This window comes from Littorina saxatilis, linkage group LG17 (assembly GCF_037325665.1).
Source record: "Littorina saxatilis isolate snail1 linkage group LG17, US_GU_Lsax_2.0, whole genome shotgun sequence".
NCBI classification, from domain to species: domain Eukaryota; kingdom Metazoa; phylum Mollusca; class Gastropoda; order Littorinimorpha; family Littorinidae; genus Littorina; species Littorina saxatilis.
The window spans coordinates 60,721,039-60,741,738 of record NC_090261.1 but is presented as its reverse complement, the minus strand read 5'-3'; the positions used below and the strand labels follow the sequence as shown (position 1 = coordinate 60,741,738).

The 20,700-nt window shown below is 43.4% G+C and overlaps 1 protein-coding gene across 2 annotated transcripts; it reads right to left on the bottom strand.

The window, feature by feature from the left end:
- Positions 1–10,919: 10,919 nt before the first annotated feature.
- On the bottom strand, positions 10,920–20,010 carry LOC138951944 (glutaminyl-peptide cyclotransferase-like). 2 transcript variants are annotated; one of them, XR_011451268.1, is made up of 8 exons: positions 19,770–20,010; positions 16,162–16,323; positions 15,433–15,708; positions 14,722–14,874; positions 14,029–14,128; positions 13,599–13,715; positions 12,063–13,137; positions 10,920–11,848 (listed from the first exon to the last, which is right to left on the bottom strand). XR_011451268.1 is itself a non-coding variant. In XM_070323509.1 (7 exons), the coding sequence occupies exons 1-7, from the start codon at positions 19,842–19,844 to the stop codon at positions 12,995–12,997; spliced, it is 1,026 nt and encodes a 341-aa protein (XP_070179610.1). In that variant the 5' UTR covers positions 19,845–20,010; the 3' UTR covers positions 10,920–12,994. The 2 variants fall into 2 exon arrangements, 1 of the variants encoding a protein (XP_070179610.1); XM_070323509.1 differs by having other exon boundaries at positions 10,920–13,137.
- Positions 20,011–20,700: the final 690 nt, after the last annotated feature.

The window sequence follows — 20,700 nt, the reverse complement described above, 5'->3', positions numbered from 1 at the left end:
GCTGCTCAAGGGAGATAACACTCTTTTCGTAGATGTTGGGCGCAAAGTAAGAATCCGGGGCAGAGTTGGAATAATCGGGATTTCCCGAAACCTCATTTGATTTCCAACAAAGCGCCGCATTTCCGGAAATGAGCTGCCTCGTTCTAGAAATGGCAACCCTCATCTTGGACACCCGGCCAGTACTGAAACTGGCCTTGGCACGGAACGATCCAAGGGGGGCAATCTCAGTCATCTCAAAGAGGGAACTCCAAACGCAATCCGCTTTGTTCGATTTTATGGGCTTGGACGATAGAGAAAAATAAGAAAAGCAAAAGCTGGAGTCCAGTCTGGACGAAAATGCTATCAAGAACGCAGAATTGATTTTTTCTGAGTTTTTTTTTTAATATATGTAAATTTACTTCCATTTTCAGACTACTCTGTCGAGACCTGATTTTACTCCCATTTTAAGACTACCCTGTCGAGACCTGATTTTACTCCCATTTTCAGACTACCCTGTGGAGACCTGATTTTACTCCCATTTTCAGACTACCCTGTGGAGACCTGATTTTACTCCCATTTTCAGACTACCCTGTGGAGACCTGATCTTACTCCCATTTTCAGACTACCCTGTCGAGACCTGATCTTACTCCCATTTTAAGACTACCCTGTCGAGACCTGATTTTACTCCCATTTCAGACTACCCTGTCGAGACCTGATCTTACTACCATTTTCAGACTACCCTGTCGAGACCTGATTTTACTCCCATTTTAAGACTACCCTGTCGAGACCTGATTTTACTCCCATTTTAAGACTACCCTGTCGAGACCTGATCTTACTCCCATTTTCAGACTACCCTGTGGAGACCTGATTTTACTCCCATTTTCAGACTACCCTGTCGAGACCTGATCTTACTCCCATTTTAAGACTACTGTCACAAAGATGTGAGTAGGATAAATTATTTGTGATGTGAAACACGTCGTGATTTTAACTTCCCTAAATATAGGGGACAGGAGAAGCGTTATCACGGGTTTCGTGTGTTGCACGAGAAAATAGCTTTAGCTTGACATGAGTTGTTTACGAGTATGAGAAATGTAGCTGGTCTTGGTTTAATAACGTCACAACGTTGTAGAGGCTCGACCGAGCTAGGTGTCTAGCGTGTGTCAGGTTTGTCGGGGACAAACACTCTTTCAAGAGATCTCTTAAGGTAAATGATTTATTATGTTGTATATTCTTGAAGTTTGAATACATAGCTGGAATGTAAATGTTAGTGTATACAAAGTGCACTAAATTCTAGTGTGAAGTTTTAAGAGAATTCTTGTTGTGATTGTATTATGGTTTTTGTTGGGAAATTCTTGAACATAAATGTTGTTACGCATTTATGTTATGTTTAAGACAGTGATACTATGTATGGTAGTGTCATTAGTGGATTAAGTGATTCATGGATTAAGTGTTAGGAAACGCTACCGTTGCTGAGCTTTGGTTCAGTTTTGTGTGTTGCATGTAGTTGACTTATTTGTACTTTGTGGGAAAGTACCGATATTATATTTTGTAAACACAATATTTATGCTTGGACGAGAATGCAGGTGAACTTTCTAGTCCTGTCAAAACAAGTTGTTTACCATGCTGTTTTAGTCGTGAGTTCGTGGCGTTCGTTCGGATTAAGTGCGTCGGCGCTTTTTGATGTACGTCATAGAGAATGTCGCTAGTTTAGTCCATGCACGGCTCGTATAATGTAGTTGTATCATGTTCGGTCTGGAATATTCTCGAGATTGAGTATTTACTATATATGCCAGCGCGATTTGAATGTTGAAAAGCTTCTATTTGAGTTCTGCTACGATGTGCAGTTGTATGTATTGAATGCTAAATAAATCCTCGAACTCAATTTGACGAGTTGTTTTCTGCTGCTGCGAAGACGGGCGACGTAGAATAAAAGAACACAACTATACGGCATTTGAGAACTTGTGGCAATCTCAAGTGTCGTGTAACAATTGGGGGCCAAGCCGGGATCGGCTGATTCAGCTACAGGAAGCTGATTTGACCTTGACAAAGTACAGGAGTCGTCCTGTCAAGGAGATGACTAAGGGCGAAGGCACTGTGCACTTTGAAGTAAAGGCCAAGATCCTGTACAGAGTGTTCCAGCACCCGAGAGTCAACGGTGGGAAGCCATTACGTCAAGTTCTGGTGCCTCAACCACTTAGGCGCCAGGTGATGGAGGTGGCCCACGACTCTATTATGGGAGGTCACCTGGGTGTCAAGAAGACATCGGACAGAATCCAGGCTGCGTTTTACTGGCCAGGACTGCATGCAGATGTGACTCGATTCTGCCGATCGTGCGATATTTGCCAGAAAACCATACCTCGAGGAAGGGTCCCGAAAGTGCCGTTGCAGAAGATGCCTTTGATCGACCGACCTTTCAAGAGGGTGGCCATTGACCTCATCGGCGAGATAAAACCGCCAAGTGAAGCGGGTCATCGTTGGGTACTGACCCTGGTAGACTATGCAACCAGGTACCCAGAAGCCGTGCCTCTGAAGAAAATTGACACCGAGACTGTTGCCGAGGCACTTGTGGACATTTTCAGCAGAATTGGGGTTCCTGAAGAGATCCTCACAGACCTGGGGACACAGTTTGTCTCTGAATGCATGGAAGAGGTCAACAGGCTGCTGAGCATTCCTCACTTAACTACGACACCTTATCACCCGATGTGCAATGGGCTGGTCGAAAAATTCAATGCGACGCTGAAGTCCACGCTGAAGAAACTATGCAGTGAGCAGCCAAGGCAGTGGCATCGCTACATCAATGCCTTGCTATTTGCATACAGGGAGGTGCCACAAGAGTCCACTGGATTCTCCCCGTTCGAGCTGATGTACGGGCGGACCGTGAGAGGCCCGATGCAAATACTAAAGGAATTGTGGACGAAAGATGTGGACACACCTGAAGGGAAGAACAGTTACCAGTACGTGTTTGAGTTGCGAGAGAAACTGGAGGAGACTCTCGAGATTGCTAGAGAAAACTTGAGAAAGTCTCAGGATAGTGGAAAGCACTACTACGACCGCAAAGCCGTAAACAGGAAGTTTACACCAGGTAACAAAGTGCTGATACTGCTTCCCACTGATCACAACAAACTACTGATGCAGTGGAAAGGCCCATACGAGGTTGAGGCCGTGGTAGGGATCAACGACTACAAGGTGAATGTCGGCAAGAAGTCCAAGATCTACCACGCTAACCTCCTGAAACTGTATGTGGAGAGACCTCCGGAAGCAGTACAGGTCGCAGCAAGTGTGGAAGAACCAGCCGAACTAGACGAGTTCGACGGCGAGGAACTACTGGAGTTGGGAGACCTCCACAAGAAAGAGGGAGTGGATGACGTCAAGCTAGGACCTGACCTGACAGAAGATCAGCAGAAGGAGCTGCATGATTTTATGGGCGACTTCACCCATAGGTTCTCTGATGTTCCAGGCTCTACGTCCTTGGTCGAACATGAAGTCCACCTCACATCTGACGTTCCTGTTCGGTCAAAACCATACCCTATCCCGTTTCAGGCTCGGGAATCCTTGAAGAAGGACATCGACAACATGTTGAAGATGGGGGTCATCCGTGAATCATCATCCCCTTACTCATCTCCCGTTGTTGTTGTCAAGAAAAAAGACGGTACAAACAGGGTATGCATTGACTTCAGGAAAGTGAATAAGATCACGGTGTTTGACCCTGAACCAATGCCGACGGCGGCTGATCTGTTCCGACGGTTGACTGGCAGTAAGATCTTCTCAAAGATCGATCTCAGCAAGGGATATTGGCAGATTCCTGTGCGCGAAGAGGACATACCAAAGACCGCCTTTGCAACTCCAGACGGAACGTATGAGTGCCTGCGGATGCCTTTTGGCATGGTGAACAGTGGTGCTACCCTGAAGAGGGGAATGCGAAAAATGCTCAAAGGAATGAAGAATGTTGTGTACTACTGGGATGATCTGCTAGTCCACACGGAGACCTTTGCGGAGCATCTGGAGACTTTGAGGGAACTGTTTTCCCGCCTGACAAAAGCCAATCTGACCGTGAGACCCAGCAAGTGCATTTTGGGGACCGACAACGTTGACTTCATAGGTCATTCACTGAAGGAAGGTCAAAAGGGGCTTTTGTTGGAAAACGTCACCAAGATCCTCAATGCGCCACGTCCTGAAACCAAGAAGCAGGTGCGATCCTTCCTTGGATTGGCTGGGTACTACAGAGAGTTTATTCCAAACTTCGCCGCCATAACGGCGCCTTTGTCGGACATGACCCGAAAAGGATGCCCCAACCGAATACTTTGGGGACCAGCTCAGGAGAAGGCATACCAGACCGTGCGCGACCTGATGTCACGAGACCCGGTGCTACGCCTTCCTGATACTGCCAAAGAGTTCATCTTGCGTACAGACGCATCGGACGAAGGGATCGGCGCCATGCTGATGCAAGAGCATGGAGGTAAACCGTTTCCGGTCAGCTATGCCAGCAAGAAACTGTCAGGAGCCGAGAAGAACTACTCGACCATGGAGAAAGAGTGTTTAGCCATCGTGTGGGGAATCAAGAAATTTGAACTCTACCTCCAAGGGGTGAAATTCGTGCTTCAGACTGATCACAAACCCCTCACCTACCTGAACTCTGCGAAGTTTGTGAATAATCGTATCATGAGGTGGGTGATGTACTTGCAGAACTTTGATATGCGAGTGGAATCGATCAAGGGTTCAGACAATGTTGGAGCAGATTTTCTCAGCCGAGTATGTGATTACGAACTGTGTTCATTCTCCAACAGACTAATGTACATACCTGGATTTCAATCTGTTATGTATACATAATATGTGTACAGGTAGCGTTTCAATGATTGAAAGAAATTAGGTAAATTTCTTCTGGTGTTGGGGGTAATGTTAGGAAACGCTACCGTTGCTGAGCTTTGGTTCAGTTTTGTGTGTTGCATGTAGTTGACTTATTTGTACTTTGTGTCCCGCAGTGGGGCACTGCGGTTATGAAATTAAAGGCCCCTCCTGTTTTTGGAACCGCAGGAGCTTTCTAGTTTGCTGTTAGGTAGATTTTTGGTTCCTCTTTCCTGTCATGCTCTCTTTTTCTTCATGAATTCTTTTCTTTTTTCTGCCTTCTTGCTCATTCACCTGTATTTTTTCCAAAAATCTCTTCTCTTGCCGCTTGTCTCGCGATTCATGTATAGTTTAATCTGTTAGTGTTCTGATGTAAGTCCAGCAGTAGATAGGTTAAGCCTATTTTAACATACTGGAAACTGGTAATCTTCCAGTAGGTATTAATTTAGTTTTACTAAAGCCTGCTGGGACACAAGTAATGGGTTAGTGCATTTGTAAACAGGAATCGCTTGACAAGTGGCCCCCTTCATCCCCCCCTTCCTCGTCCTGATATGGCTCTGCGTAGTCGGCTGGACGTTAAGCAACAAATAAACAAACAAACAAACAAATTTGTACTTTGTGGGAAAGTACCGATATTATATTTTGTAAACACAATATTTATGCTTGGACGAGAATGCAGGTGAACTTTCTAGTCCTGTCAAAACAAGTTGTTTACCATGCTGTTTTAGTCGTGAGTTCGTGGCGTTCGTTCGGATTAAGTGCGTCGGCGCTTTTTGATGTACGTCATAGAGAATGTCGCTAGTTTAGTCCATGCACGGCTCGTATAATGTAGTTGTATCATGTTCGGTCTGGAATATTCTCGAGATTGAGTATTTACTATATATGCCAGCGCGATTTGAATGTTGAAAAAAGCTTCTATTTGAGTTCTGCTACGTTGTGCAGTTGTATGTATTGAATGCTAAATAAATCCTCGAACTCAATTTGACGAGTTGTTTTCTGCTGCTGCGAAGACGGGCGACGTAGAATAAAAGAACACAACTATACGGCATTTGAGAACTTGTGGCAATCTCAAGTGTCGTGTAACATTAAGTATAGTTTGGATATTGACTGGACGGAATGTGAATGCAGAATGAGCGAGAGAGATGATACATGACTTTAGTTTAGGAAGAGGAGATGGTTTAAGAGAATGTTGTATTGAGACTTGGGTTAATTCTTTAGGAGTTTCCATGAGGAGTTTCCATGGAGTGTACGAGGGGCGGACCTTACACGGGAGAGCGCAGAAGGATAGTGGCGAAAGAGACCACATCGGTGCAGATGGCTGGACGGAGGAGTCTCCATCGTCACCGGTCGTAGAGACGGTTCTTTTCGCCAATGGCGAAAGTGTTTCTCGGGGAGAAACGTGAAAGGTGCGTGCGAGCATCTATAATGAGAGTTTCTGGGAAATCATCATCTACGTGGATTCAGCGGCACAAGGATGTGTAAATGACGACATGCAGTGAGCCGTGACCGTCGCGATATAACTTGGCCTTGAACGGTTGAAAACGACGTTAAACACCACTGAATAAAGAAAGTGAGCCGTGATACGAACTCGTGAGTGTCTGTCAACACCTTACCTTGTGCAGTAATTTATTATTGAAATAGTATCTTTATATCATTAATCACATGTATGGAGTGATTGTGATGAGATTGTGTGAACTGTGTGGTCGAGAAGTTGATTGGTATTGATGTTTTGAGGTGAAAAATTGTGTTGTAATTTGTGAGGAATTAATAAGTCTGTATCCTCCCAAATTCTGTGTTTGAAGTTTGTAGTGTGAAGAGTGAAGAGTCAGTGTAATTAGATAGGGCAGAACATGTATACATAAAAGTAACTCCTTTATTTGCACTATAATCAACTTCATGACAACTAGGCTACCCTGTCGAGACCTGATCTTACTCCCATTTTCAGACTACTCTGTCGAAACCTGATCTTACTCCCATTTTCAGACTACTCTGTCGAAACCTGATCTTACTCCCATTTTCAGACTACTCTGTCGAAACCTGATTTTACTCCCATTTTCAGACTACCCTGTCGAGATCTGATTTTACTCCCATTTTCAGACTACCCTGTCGAGACCTGATTTGTGTGTGTGTGTGTGTGTCTATGCGCGCAGGCTGAGGAGAAGGGGCAGGGGTGTGTGTGTGTGTGTGTGTCTATGCGCGCAGGCTGAGGGGAAGGGGCAGGGGTGTGTGTGTGTGTGTGTCTATGCGCGCAGGCTGAGGAGAAGGGGCAGGGGGGGGTGTGTGTGTGTATGTCTATGCGCGCAGGCTGAGGGGAAGGGGCAGGGGGGTGTGTGTGTGTGTCTATGCGCGCAGGCTGAGGGGAAGGGGCAGGGTGTGTGTGTGTGTGTGTGTGTGTGTGTGTGTGTGTGTGTGTCTATGCGCGCAGGCTGAGGGGAAGGGGCAGGGTGTGTGTGTGTGTGTGTCTATGCGCGCAGACTGAGGGGAAGGGACAGGGGTGTGTGTGTGTGTCTATGCGCGCAGGCTGAGGGGAAGGGGCAGGGGTGTGTGTGTGTGTGTGTGTCTATGCGCGCAGGCTGAGGGGAAGGGGCAGGGGTGTGTGTGTGTGTGTGTGTGTCTATGCGCGCAGGCTGAGGGGAAGGGGCAGGTGTGTGTGTGTGTGTGTCTATGCGCGCAGGCTGAGGGGAAGGGGCAGGGGTGTGTGTGTGTGTGTGTGTCTATGCGCGCAGGCTGAGGGGAAGGGGCAGGGGTGTGTGTGTGTGTGTGTGTGTCTATGCGCGCAGGCTGAGGGGAAGGGGCAGGGGGGTGTGTGTGTGTGTCTATGCGCGCAGGCTGAGGGGAAGGGGCAGGGGGGGGGGAGGGTGTGTGTCTATGCACGCAGGCTGAGGGGAAGGGGCAGGGTGTGTGTGTGTGTGTGTCTATGCGCGCAGGCTGAGGGGAAGGGACAGGGGTGTGTGTGTGTGTGTCTATGCGCGCAGGCTGAGGGGAAGGGGCAGGGGGGGGGAGGGTGTGTGTGTGTGTGTCTATGCGCGCAGGCTGAGGGGAAGGGGCAGGGGTGTGTGTGTGTGTGTCTATGCGCACAGGCCGAGGGGAAGGGGCAGGGTGTGTGTGTGTGTGTGTCTATGCGCGCAGGCTGAGGGGAAGGGGGGGGTCTATGCGTGCAGGCTGAGGGGGGCATGGTGTGTGTATATTATGCGTGCAGGCTGATGGGAAGGGGCGGGGGAGGGGAGGGTGTGTGTCTGTGCGGGCAGGCTGAGGGGCAGGGGTGGGGGCGGCAGGGGGTGTGTCTATGCGTGCAGGCTGAGGGGAAGGGGCAGGGTGTGTGTCTATGCGTGTGGGCTGAGGGGAAAGGGTGGGGAGGGTGTGTATGAATACACTCTTCAAAAAAAGTTAAGGATCGGTTGAAAAAACGGATCTAATTATAAATAATTGCCAACAAATTAAATATCGACATAATAATTAAAAGATTAATGTGTTTGAATTAACAAATGAACAATGAGTCTTGACATAGAATTTTGTTTGGCAGGCACAGTTATTTCCCTTTGTGGGACTTCTCAAAAGCTTCTGCATTTTGGAAGAATAAGGGTGTTTAATTTTTATAGCCCCATGAAATTTGCGGAACGCATGCCAGGGCAAAAGGTTGTGATGCACGTGCTACAACAGGGTCCTGACTATGAACATCGTTCACCAGCTTGTGTTTAAAGGTTGACACGCTGACACAATAATGCACAGTAGCAACATTTGTTTGTTTGTTTGTTTGCTTAACGCCCAGCCGACCACGAAGGGCCATATCAGGGCGGTGCTGCTTTGACATATTACGTGCGCCACACACAAGACAGAAGTCGCAGCAGTAGCAACATGCCCCCACGAAGAAAACTGAGCGATTTGGATAGAGGAAGGGCAATAGGATGGCTACAAGACGGTGTTGGTGCCAGGCAAGTGGCCCAGAGGCTTGCAGTGGCTCCCTCTGTCATCATCAGACTAAAACAGAGATTCCAAGCAACTGAAAGAGTGCAGGAGCGACAACGTTCTGGTCGGCCCAGAGTCACCACACAAAGAGAGGATCGCTTCATTCAGAGGCAGGCCATGCAACAAAGAATGGCTACGGCAAATAACATTAGGCAACGCCTACAAGCTACCACCAACACTGTTGTTAGTGGTCAGACGATCCGAAACCGCTTACACAACTTTGGCTTGCGTGCAAGGCGTCCAGTCCGAGGAACAACCCTGACTGCTAATCACCGAGCAGCTCAGTCGCCGAGCCTGGTGCACTCAACATGTGAGGTGGCAACGTCAGCAGTGGGCTCAGTAGGTGTTGTTTATAGATGAGTCCCGCTTTTGCTTGGAACCTGCTGATGGTCGCATCCGTGTGAATGGTGCTATACTGAATGAAAGAGTGTGACATGAAGTTCTTGTACATCATTGTAAAGAGTGTGAATGACGTTTTAGTTTAGATGTCAAGCGCTTAGAGCAAGCCTTTTTAACGAAAGTTTTTGATTTAGCGCTATATAAATGTTCTTATTATTATTATTATTATTATTATTATCCGAGTGGGGAGGCGTCGCGGAGAGCGCTTTGCAGAAGGCGCTGTTCTGGAACGACAGCGTTTTGGCGGAGGCTCTGTGATGGTCTGGGGAGGGATCAGCACACGTCTAAGGACACCTCTGTACCATGTAGTGGGCAACTTGACGGTGTCCGCTACCAGAATGAGATCTTGCAACCCCTGGTCGTTCCAGCCCTCCAAGCGATCGGCCCTCGTGCGATTCTTCAGGATGACAACGCACCTCCCCATCGCTCTGCAGCTGTAAACACCTTCATCCAGCAGGCCAGGGTCAACAGGATGCTGTGGCCAGCTAACAGCCCGGACCTGAACCCCATAGAGCACATTTGGGACGAGCTTTGTCCATAGATCTATACAGACGGTCAAGGGATATCTATGCTTTGTCGTCGGGTACAGCAACATCTCCCTCCTCCTGCCAGTCTGGGTCAACTGCTGCAATGGCTCCAGCAGGAGTGGAATGGAGTTCCCAGAGCATTCATATACAACCTGATCCACTCACCATGCGCCAACGATGTGTTGAATGCCTGACACACAACGGAGGGCACACGCGTTATTGACACTGATTCATGCACATTGTTGTGAATTCCATTTTCGAGGATTGTCACGTTTGACACACTCTAGCTAAATTGTCGCTGCCGCGTTCGATCTTTGCTTTGTTTGTCATTACTCCTTGGATGTTCAATTATATAATTTTAAAAAAATGAAAGAATTCGGTCTTGTCTGTTTTGTGTGGCGTGCTTGTAAAAAAGTGATCCTTAACTTTTTTTTAAAGAGTGTAGGTGTGTGTCAATGCGAGCAGGCTGAGAGGAAGGGGCAGGGGGGGTGTCGATGCGTGTATGCTGAGGAGAAGGGGCGGGGAGGGTGTGTATGAATAGGTGTGTGTCTATGCGAGCAGGCTGAGAGGAAGGGGCAGGGGGGGGGGGGGGTGTCTATGTGTGCAGGCTGAGGGGAGGGGGCTGGGTGTTGCTCTTGTAATTCTGACATTTTTGTGTGCCTGTGCTGACTGCCATGCGTTCTATTCCCACGGGTCACTCACCATTGAATCCAGTCTGCCATAAAAGTGATATCCGAAGTGACTGCTGTATTATTGATTCGGAACGGACGGACATCCCCTTCCATCGTCGATATTTCTTGCGTGGTTGGTCTGCATTTGTTCCGGTCATGAATAACATTAACAACCTGTGGAATCAAGTTATTAACTGTTATTGCTCCGCGATGGATTGCTGCCTGCAGACAATGTGACAGAATCTGTAGTAGAGAGCGTGTAATACCGGAGGTCTTTTTCTGACTGGGAGAGAAATCACAGTTGATTGGACAAACTGACATTCTGACTCATGAATTACTATCATTGTTCAAGGGTTTTTGTACAGCAGTGGATCCTTTTAGTATTTCTGGGATGGTACAAGTCTGTGAGATATTATAAAGAGGAGTGCTGATGTTGGTATACTCTTTGATGTGATGCAGTTTAAAGTACCTTTTTAGTGTCTGTCATAACACACACACAGCTCACTCACACACACACACCTCTTTCACCAGCAACCTATTTATCATTTCATTTTATTTATCAGTAATGACCCATCACCATATGTTCAGTTTCAGTTCTCTCTTTTCGTATAAGATACACAGGGGCGGATCAGTTGCTTTGTAAGGGGGGGGGGGTGCACTTTCAATCGAAAGTGAATGTGATGGGCGCGAAGCGCCCGAATTTGCTAGGGGGGTCCGGGGGCATGCCCCCCCGAAAAAAAATTTGCCCAAAGAAGCAAAATGGTGCCATCTGGTGCCATTTGAACTTAGAAATGGTCATAGAATCAGCATAGAAAAATCTTTTTTTCTTCTTCTTCTTTTTTTTTTCGTCTTTTTTTTTGGGGAGGGGGGGCACGTGCCCCCTGTGCCCCCCCCTCCCTCGTCCGCCCCTGATACACATACATCAGCTTCAGCATGAAAACATAACATCTTTTTCCTTTGAACACACTTATAATCATAGGCACATGAAACAAATTTCGGCAGAGAAAAACAAATAAGTGTGAGTGGTTTTTGTTCATGAGTTCGTATTCAGAGACACAAGGGCAGCAATGACATCAGTAAAAAATGGCAGCTGTTCTGCGTTTTGCACATTCTTGAATCACCAACACATGTGTAGTTCTGACGAAGTAGTGACTCTAATGATAAGCACATCAAGTTGTCTTTCTAATTTCACATCATACTGACAATCATATCAGGTTTGGTTCTTCAAATGTATTTTCTATTAAAACATGTTTTAGCTGTGTTGCTTGAAAATAATCTCAAGGCATTAAGTGCAAGTGCCAACAACAACGCAATAAATTATTCTGTGTACTAAAAAGAAGTAAAATATTATATAACTTTGATCTTTGGACACAAAACAAAAACAAAAACACTCTCAAACTATACCTTTTTTTTTATATCACAGTTGAGTCAAAAAGCTTGTAAAAGTACACATGAAACAAACTGCTAAGGCCCCCCCCAAAAAAAGGTCTGTTTACGGTAACATAGGCCCAAAAAATAGGGTCGGTAGGTCAGGATTTTTTTTTTTTTTTTTTCCAAAAAACCATATTCTTACGTTATTTTTTTTCTCTCCCCCAAATGCCAAAAAAAAGTCTAGGGTCGCGCGAAAAAAATAGGGTCGGTCGGGTTACCGTAAACAGACTATTTTTTTTTTTTTTGCCTAACAACTCCAAAGTGTACATGTCTTACAAGATCAAAACTAGGAAATGTTCTCATTGTTCTGAAATTAATTTTTTTCATCTTTTTTGCATTCTTTCATGCAGATCTATGTTAAATTAGATTCATACATTAGTTCGGAGAATAAAACGGTCAACAAATTACAACTGTTCTTCTGACAGATGTGAGTGAGCTCTTTTATAGGCAACATTTTTGTTACAATCTGATGAAATACACGTAGTGTTACACATATGTAAGTAAGTTGATGACTTTGCAGAGACGCAGAAGTCTGTGACACATGTAACGACTGTTTTTGTAACAGACATGGCAAAATCTCACAACATATGCTGAAAAGGCAGCCCATGTATGTCAAAACAAAAAACCAAACATGCTTGCAATAAAATACCCACAAAATAGGCTTAACACTAAAATGTAACACCTTTCCTCATGATTGCCATATAACACAGAATCAAAAACCAAGAATGGTAGGTTATTGGAATGTATAATTATTGACGAAACAAAACGTTAGATTTACAGCCGTCAACCGGGTGCCAGTGGTCTTTTAAGCAGACAGTCTACTTTACTTTATGTTTAAACTTTTATGTTTTATGATAAAAATTAAACGTTCCAATTCATTCTTGTTTCTTGTTTTTTTTATTCTGAATTTTGAAACCTTTGCAGTCTATCTGTTTTGGGATTTCTGCCATAAAACACAAAAGCAAAGATCAACCTATGGGACTATGATTAGACTGAAGGACAAAAGCTAAAGCAAAAACATCACAGGCACAAAATTCCATTACCACAAAGCCAACTGGTCTGTGTCAAAGCTTCTCCCTTATCTTGTGCATTTACTTCTGGGGGGCTTAAAAGGGGGGGTTCCACTGAATGCAGTGAATAAATTTACACAAATGCTTTTCTTTCCACACAATTTCACACTCAGAGTGGGAGGTCCGTCAGGTAGATTCGCAAAACACGAGCAAGGTTTTCAATGCGATCAAAGTCCAGAGCAGCCAGATCATCTGTCGGCTGATGCCACACATTGGGAAAAGGCGACGTAATGAGATGAACAATAGGAACACCTGCAGAAGAAATCTTGTGTTATTTGCAAGTGTATAAGAGGTGTTTGGTCTACCCTAGCAGCTCAGGTAAAATGATCAGCTCTTTAAACTCTGTAATGGAGAATACATCAAGATTTCAGAGAGAAAAATATACATTTACCAAAAACACACACAGACACACAATAAGATGCAAGTATCAAATTCTGAAAGTAGGCTAACATCCCCACTCCCATCTCAGATTTGAGATAATAAAGTTAATTTGATTTGATTTGATTTGATTGAAATACAATTCCTCCAAGTAAGGACATTCCTTCTCCGAAAGTCTGGATAAAAGTAATGCTGAAAATATAAAACAGTAACATTAATTTAAACACACACGATCACACACACCTACACCACCAACCCACTCAAAGCTGATGATTAACTAAAATTAGAAACTGATCTTTAAAAAAGAATTTAGAAAAACAGGTGTATGAGATTACCTCTGGTTAAGAATGGAAGGTGATCATCTTCAATGAGGCTCAAATCTTGCTGTGAGGTAAACAAAGGCGTCGTGTATGTTGTAGTCTTCAGCAGGCCGTAACTTCTCAGACAGGACTCTGTCGTCAGAAAAACACACACATGGATTAGATTTACTCCTTTATACAATGACAGGGAACATCCTGGTAAAAATCTGACAGTTCAAACTAATCCTGCAAAATGAATGGAGACAGAAATCAACCGCTTGCACAAACATAGAAGCAAATGACCTGCTTAAAAGTGTCTTTTGGTTTAAACAAGACTTAATTCAATTTGTATCATGACTCAACTGTACAAAGAAACTACAAAAGAAACCAGCAAACAAAAAACAAAACAAAATAACAACAAAGATGCCAAAAGTGCTTGTGGAAACCTTGTGGCAAAGTAACTTACCTATGTTGCTTAATTTGTTGTATTGTGGTGCTGTATTCGTGTATTTCAATTTGAAATGGGTGTCAGGTGTGCCGATTAAGTCCAGCAGTATAAATGTGTCCTGAAGTGAAACAAAACATTCATTCAAAATCACCATTCTGTGTATCTGTCAAAAAATTCGTACAAAACAGCATTCAAATTCACACTTCTTTAACTTAAAGAAATTACAAGACAAGTAGACTAACTGTTAATGTTCTAATATCAAGAATAAAAAAAAAGAGAAACAATAACTACCCTTAATTCTTGTTTAATAATTCACACTGCCTTTAAAAGCCTTTGGCCAGGGCAGTCCAGTAAAGCTATGGTTTCAGCTTTCTTCCAGAAAAATACTACCACAATAAAACAATAAAACAACCATACAAAGAAAAATCCACAAAAGGACACAAAGAGGCTGGGCACAACAACAAAACAAAACAAAAAAATTTGGTTTGCAGGAATGAGGGATTGAAAAAAATGCTGAACAGTGAGACATAATTATCAAGGTTTTTGTTTTATGCTGGCTAGTTCAGAGTCTAGCAATTAAGGCTTGTAAGATTAAATAAAATAATAAAAATAAAAAACAAGAAAATGTCAAATTTGAATGTGTAATTTTTGTTTTCTTCAATATAATCAATGAGTAGATCCAACCAATAAGCTGAGAAAAAAGACACTCACAATGCCCTGAAGGTTGTTGCGTCCTGGTACATTTGGGTCAGGCGTGTTGGCCCATTTCTCTGCTAAATGACGAGATCCGTATAATGAGTCTGTACGGCTCCACCTGACAAAGGCCTCTTCTCCATCAAAAAATATAAACTGCAACGTCAGGTCCTAGAAGAAAAACAAAAAACAAGGGGAAAGATTTTAACTTTACATTAACTTTAAATTTAGAACATTACACTGCTGCTTTTAAATGTAATGATAACTTTTAAAACAGCTTTTACCCCTGCTTGCACAAATATGATTGTAAAAACTTCACAAGTCTGGCGATTCTTCTTCTTCTTCTGCGTTTGATGACAAGTCTGGCGATGAAGTGACTGTATTTGTTAGTCAACAGAAAACATCAGGAGAACAATACTAACTTAAATCTTCTCTAACCAACCACCACCTCCCCCCCCCCACCCCACCATTAATGAAAAAAGAAGAAAAAAAAAGAACAAAGCAACCAATCCAATAACCAACTTTATCTGGATGTATTCCCTGTATACAGAAAAAACGCCTATAGGTAGTGCACATACAGGAAATGCTGTAATGACACTGTAATTTCTCAGATTTGAAATGATAAAGTTGATTTGATTTGCACCCACTTCTGATCGAATTAGACCCCTTGTGCCTTACTGAGCTACCGCACTGGCATGACATAATAACTTGGACATTACATGTACTTACTGAAGTTGTTTGTTTATTTGCTTGGAAGAGTGTGTAAAGCCGAAGAGCAGTATCCATGAGCAGGGAGCAAGGGACGGCTGAATCGATGGCACCAACGAAGCGCGCATAGAAATTGAGTTTTGTGTCGTAATGACACGCTAGAACCACTCGACGTGCCTTGCCGGGATTCAGAGTTGCTATGACGTTTGAGAAATGCCGGATGCCATAGGGGGTGTTGGCTGTGAACTTGTCCTCCTCCACCGTCCACCCGACTGCTGACATCCACGTTTTTATATGCTGAAAAAAATGACAAAATTATCTATTTCCATTCATCTAAAAAAAATGTCATAATTATTACAGAATTCAAAATGAAGGTGTAAAACTGTAGAATGTCACCCAAAATTGTTGTCAATGATTTCTTAAAAAATCTAAAAGCTGTTAAAATATTCTTTCTTTTTTGAACAACCATAAACCTTGCAAAAAGTACAACTAACCTATGTGAACCATCACTAGTTTTTCTCAAATGTACAAAGATAAAAAAGTCTTCATGAGGTTTGAAATAGTACAGCAATTTCCAGTGCTTAACTGAACAGTATTCATGCATGCACACTCCAATGATTTGTGACATACGAAAAAGGTTTATTTATTTCCATTCATCTAAAACATTGTCATGTCACAGAATTCAAAATGAAGGTGCACAACTGTAGAATAAACTGTACAACCAAAAAAACACACAAAAAAACCCCTCACAGTTTGTGCAAGACTGCTGCCATATGTCCCAGGCACCCTGGTTTGCTGTATCAGCGGCCTAAGGGCAAGGTCGCGCAGTTGCTGAATATTTGATACTCCTGCGGAGAGGTTTCCAAGGTTACTCCGTACATATTGTTTCTCTAATGAACCGCATCCTGTGTTCTGAAAGTGGAGAAGGTCATGTCAGCACATATTTACAATATATTGGATTGATTCATACAGTGGAACCCCCCTTTTAAGACAGGGGGGGGGTGTTAGGGGGCACCAATTTAAGACTTGCCCTGTTTTTAAGACCTTGATTTTTCAGATTTCCTGTTCATACCATCTGTAAATTTACCTCCATTTTAAGACTGCCTCCTTTTTAAGACCTGATTTTCTCAGATTTTTGGAGGTATCAAAAGGGGAGTTCTACTGTACATGTACTAAAATCATTTCTGTACTGTTTTTTTTTAAATTTTCTTGATCTTATTCTCATGCCTTCTTCTTTAAACTCAATCACTATCAAATAATTTTTCCATTCTTAATGATTAATATTTTCATTTTTCAGGTAGAGATGGGGAATGGGACAAGCCGTGTGAGATGGAATTTTTGTACACAATACATCTGGTCTTAAAAAGGATGGAATGTTAAAATTGGGATACAATGTACATTTACAGAGGTTATGAACAGAAAGTCTGAGAAAACAGGTTCCAAAAGGGCCGGGGAGTGAGTTGACCTTAAGAAATGGAAAAATCAGAGAAAATCAGGTCTTAAAAAGGAGGGAGTCTTAATATGGGTAATAAATTTAGAGATGTTATGAACAGAAAGTGATTTCAAGTCTGAGAAAAAAGATAGGGTCTTAGAAAGGAGGGAGTCTTAATATGGGTAATAAATTTAGAGATGTTATGAACAGAAAGTGATTTCAAGTCTGAGAAAAAAGATAGGGTCTTAAAAAGGAGGGAGTCTTAATATGGGTAATAAATTTAGAGATGTTATGAACAGAAAGTGATTTCAAGTCTGAGAAAAAAGATAGGGTCTTAAAAAGGAGGGAGTCTTAATATGGGTAATAAATTTAGAGATGTTATGAACAGAAAGTGATTTCAAGTCTGAGAAAAAAGATAGGGTCTTAGAAAGGAGGGAGTCTTAATATGGGTAATAAATTTAGAGATGTTATGAACAGAAAGTGATTTCAAGTCTGAGAAAAAAGATAGGGTCTTAAAAAGGAGGGAGTCTTAATATGGGTAATAAATTTAGAGATGTTATGAACAGAAAGTGATTTCAAGTCTGAGAAAAAAGATAGGGTCTTAAAAAGGAGGGAGTCTTAATATGGGTAATAAATTTAGAGATGTTATGAACAGAAAGTGATTTCAAGTCTGAGAAAAAAGATAGGGTCTTAAAAAGGAGGGAGTCTTAATATGGGTAATAAATTTTGAGATGTTATGAACAGAAAGTGATTTCAAGTCTGAGAAAAAAGATAGGGTCTTAAAAAGGAGGGAGTCTTAATATGGGTAATAAATTTTGAGATGTTATGAACAGAAAGTGATTTCAAGTCTGAGAAAAAAGATAGGGTCTTAAAAAGGAGGGAGTCTTAATATGGGTAATAAATTTAGAGATGTTATGAACAGAAAGTGATTTCAAGTCTGAGAAAAAAGATAGGGTCTTAAAAAGGAGGGAGTCGACCTTAAATCCCAGGGTCTTAAAAGGGGTGTTCCATTGTATACTGTGGTACCTGCCATGTGTGGCCCCTCTGAATAGAGGACACCTACCTTAAAAAGACACCTGTTGTCAATCAATCAATATGAGGCTTATATCACGCGTATTCCGTGGGTACAGTTCTAAGCGCAGGGATTTTAATTTGTTTAATTTTATGCAATTTATATCGCGCACATATTCAAGGCGCAGGGATTTATTTATGCCGTGTGAGATGGAATTTTTTTACACAATACATCACGCATTCACATCGGCCAGCAGATCGCAGCCATTTCGGCGCATATCCTACTTTTCACGGCCTATTATTCCAAGTCACACGGGTATTTTGGTGGACATTTTTATCTATGCCTATACAATTTTGCCAGGAAAGACCATTTTGTCAATCGTGGGATCTTTAACGTGCACACCCCAATGTAGTGTACAGGAAGGGACCTCGGTTTTTCGTCTCATCCGAAAGACTAGCACTTGAACCCACCACATAGGTTAGAAAAGGGGGGAGAAAATTGCTAACGCCCTGACCCAGGGCCGAACTCGCAACCTCTCGCTTCCGGGCCACCCAGTCCCAGCTGTTGTCCCTTCTAATATCTCTAACAAAATATCCCCTTCATGACAGGCCATCCGCAATGTAGGGACACTTTTGGATAGTCCAAAGGGTGTCCTTTCATCACAGGTACCACTGTACCACCATCCTCTGCCTCCAGTCCTATTGTGAAATGTACTGTTTATCACTGAACTCTGTCTCCACAGCCGCTGGGTGTACATTGGATTGGATTGGATAAGATTTATAGTCCAGTGAGGTTACCCTCATGGAAATTCGGGCTGCTTTCTCCCCGAGGAAAGCGAGCTGCCATATATACGGCGCTACCCATATTTTTTTTCCCTGCATGCGTGTATTCATGCTGAGTTCTTATTCCATTTGGCTGAAAAGGGCGAGAGAGAGAGTGGGGGGAGGGGAAGAAGTCCAGTCAAACTGCTCTCATATATATCTGTTCTTTTACGTTTTATTCTTTATACTAGTTGTATTCTGTGTCAGTCAGTCAGTCAGTCAGTGTGTGTGTGTGTGTGAGTGTGTGAATCCACACATTTGTGCACATGAAACATATGTTATTAAAAATCCTAAAACACCCAACAAATTAAGCATCTGCCATGAAAAGGTAGAAGCTTGTATGATGTTTACACAGCTGATTTAAACCAAAGTGTGTTGCATCAGCTCGATATCAAGAGTTATTTCTCTTTGTCAGTTTGTGGCATAGTGTTTTTATTTATTTTTATTTTTTAAATTTTTTTTCAATAAATGATTTTTTTTGCTGTTGTTTTGTTTGGTACAGGGTGGAGATTGGGAAGATGAGGTGGTTATGGAATACTGGCTCTGATCAAACGGTTTATTCAAAATAGCATCATCAGCAGGTACTTGTACATGTACCTATTATAAAACATCTGTCAAAATAAAGTTTGTCATTATTTTTTTCCTGTTGGGGTGAGGGGGGGGGGGGGAGTGGGAATGGGGATGGGTAGGATAAGGGAGGAGGGGGAGGTGGGGGGGGGGGGGTGCGGTCTGGCAGAGTTGCTGGTGGTGGTAGAAGTAGAGCTGGCACAGGGATGTTAGTTATCGTAACATAAGAAGTATATTATGTGGTCTGTAAGCGCTCCAACGTCCACCTATCACCCCCCCCCCCCCCCCCTTGTGACATCTCTAGTTTTATTTGGTTTGTTTTTTACACTTCGGAACTGACTGAACAGACTGGTTGTTATTTTTTTCCATTTTTGTTTTCTCCATAGTTACTGATTCAAGTAGGAGCAGATTGTATACATGTCTATCATTAATTTAGAGCAGCACATAAACGTCAGGCGCCTGTGCCCAAACTGGACAGACCTGTCAAGAAGGGTCACGGTTACAATTAAATAGATATTGTACCTACCTGCGTCACAGTGCACACCACTGCAAAACACAAGACCAGAAGAGCAACCGTCCACCTAACCGCCGCCATCGCCATCCTTTCACAGAATAACCGGCCGTCCGTCTCATCACTCCTACACTACACCTCCATCCCCAGCGCTCCACTTTGCCTGCTGGCTTGCATCGCCTGCTGTGCGCACTAAACTTGTCGTCTGCAAAGTTTCCTTCCCTCCTACATTTGTGAAGTGTCTGACAGTCTCGCGCGTGCGCGTGCCTCTGCTACGAGGTCTGTCATTCGCGCGGTTCTACTCGGTATGTGACCAATCGCCATCAAGGACACTTCACTTTATCCCCGAGTACGCTAGTACAAGGGTCCAGCAGACTTTAATTGTGTGTGTGTGTGTGTGTGTGTCTCGACTTACAGCTTATTGCTGGGAAACTACTGGGCGCAGTTCGTTCAAAAGTTGATACACTAACTTGATAATAGGTCCGATTGATCGTATTAAAACTTCATAATGTTACCTGGGACCTAAATGCGAAATAAACCACAAAAAAACGACTTGGCGGCTGGGGGAATTCGCGGAGCCACAGCCAGCCAGGCAGTCTCATAGAACAGCCAAACGCGTCACACATTGACGAGAAATATAGCGTAATAAAAAGATTACGTCACGGTCAAAAGCCTTTGACGTCTTTTTCTCTCGCGCGGTGTGTGTGTGTGTTCATTTTGTGCACATGTGTTAATGTTACTGTGTGTGTGTGTGTGTGTGTGTGTTTGTGTGTGTGTGTGTGTGTGTGTGTGTGTGCGTGCGCGTGCATGAGTCTGTACTCGTGTGTGTGTGTGTGTGTGTGTGTGTGTGGGTGTGTGTGTGTAAGATAGAGAGGAAGAGAGAGAGATAGAGAGGAAGAGAGAGAGGGAGTGAGGGAGAGAGAGTGTGTGTGTTTGTGTGTGTGTG

Excerpts from the sequence above, each read along its gene's own strand:
- LOC138951944 (XM_070323509.1), bottom strand. The coding sequence starts at position 19,844 with ATGGCGATGGCGGCGGTTAGGTGGACGGTTGCTCTTCTGGTCTTGTGT. Across the intron at positions 14,875-15,432 it reads CAAATAAACAAACAACTTCA|GACCTGACGTTGCAGTTTAT; the intron begins GTAAGTACATGT and ends TTTTTCTTCTAG. Across the intron at positions 13,138-13,598 it reads CCTTCCATTCTTAACCAGAG|GTGTTCCTATTGTTCATCTC; the intron begins GTAATCTCATAC and ends TTTCTTCTGCAG.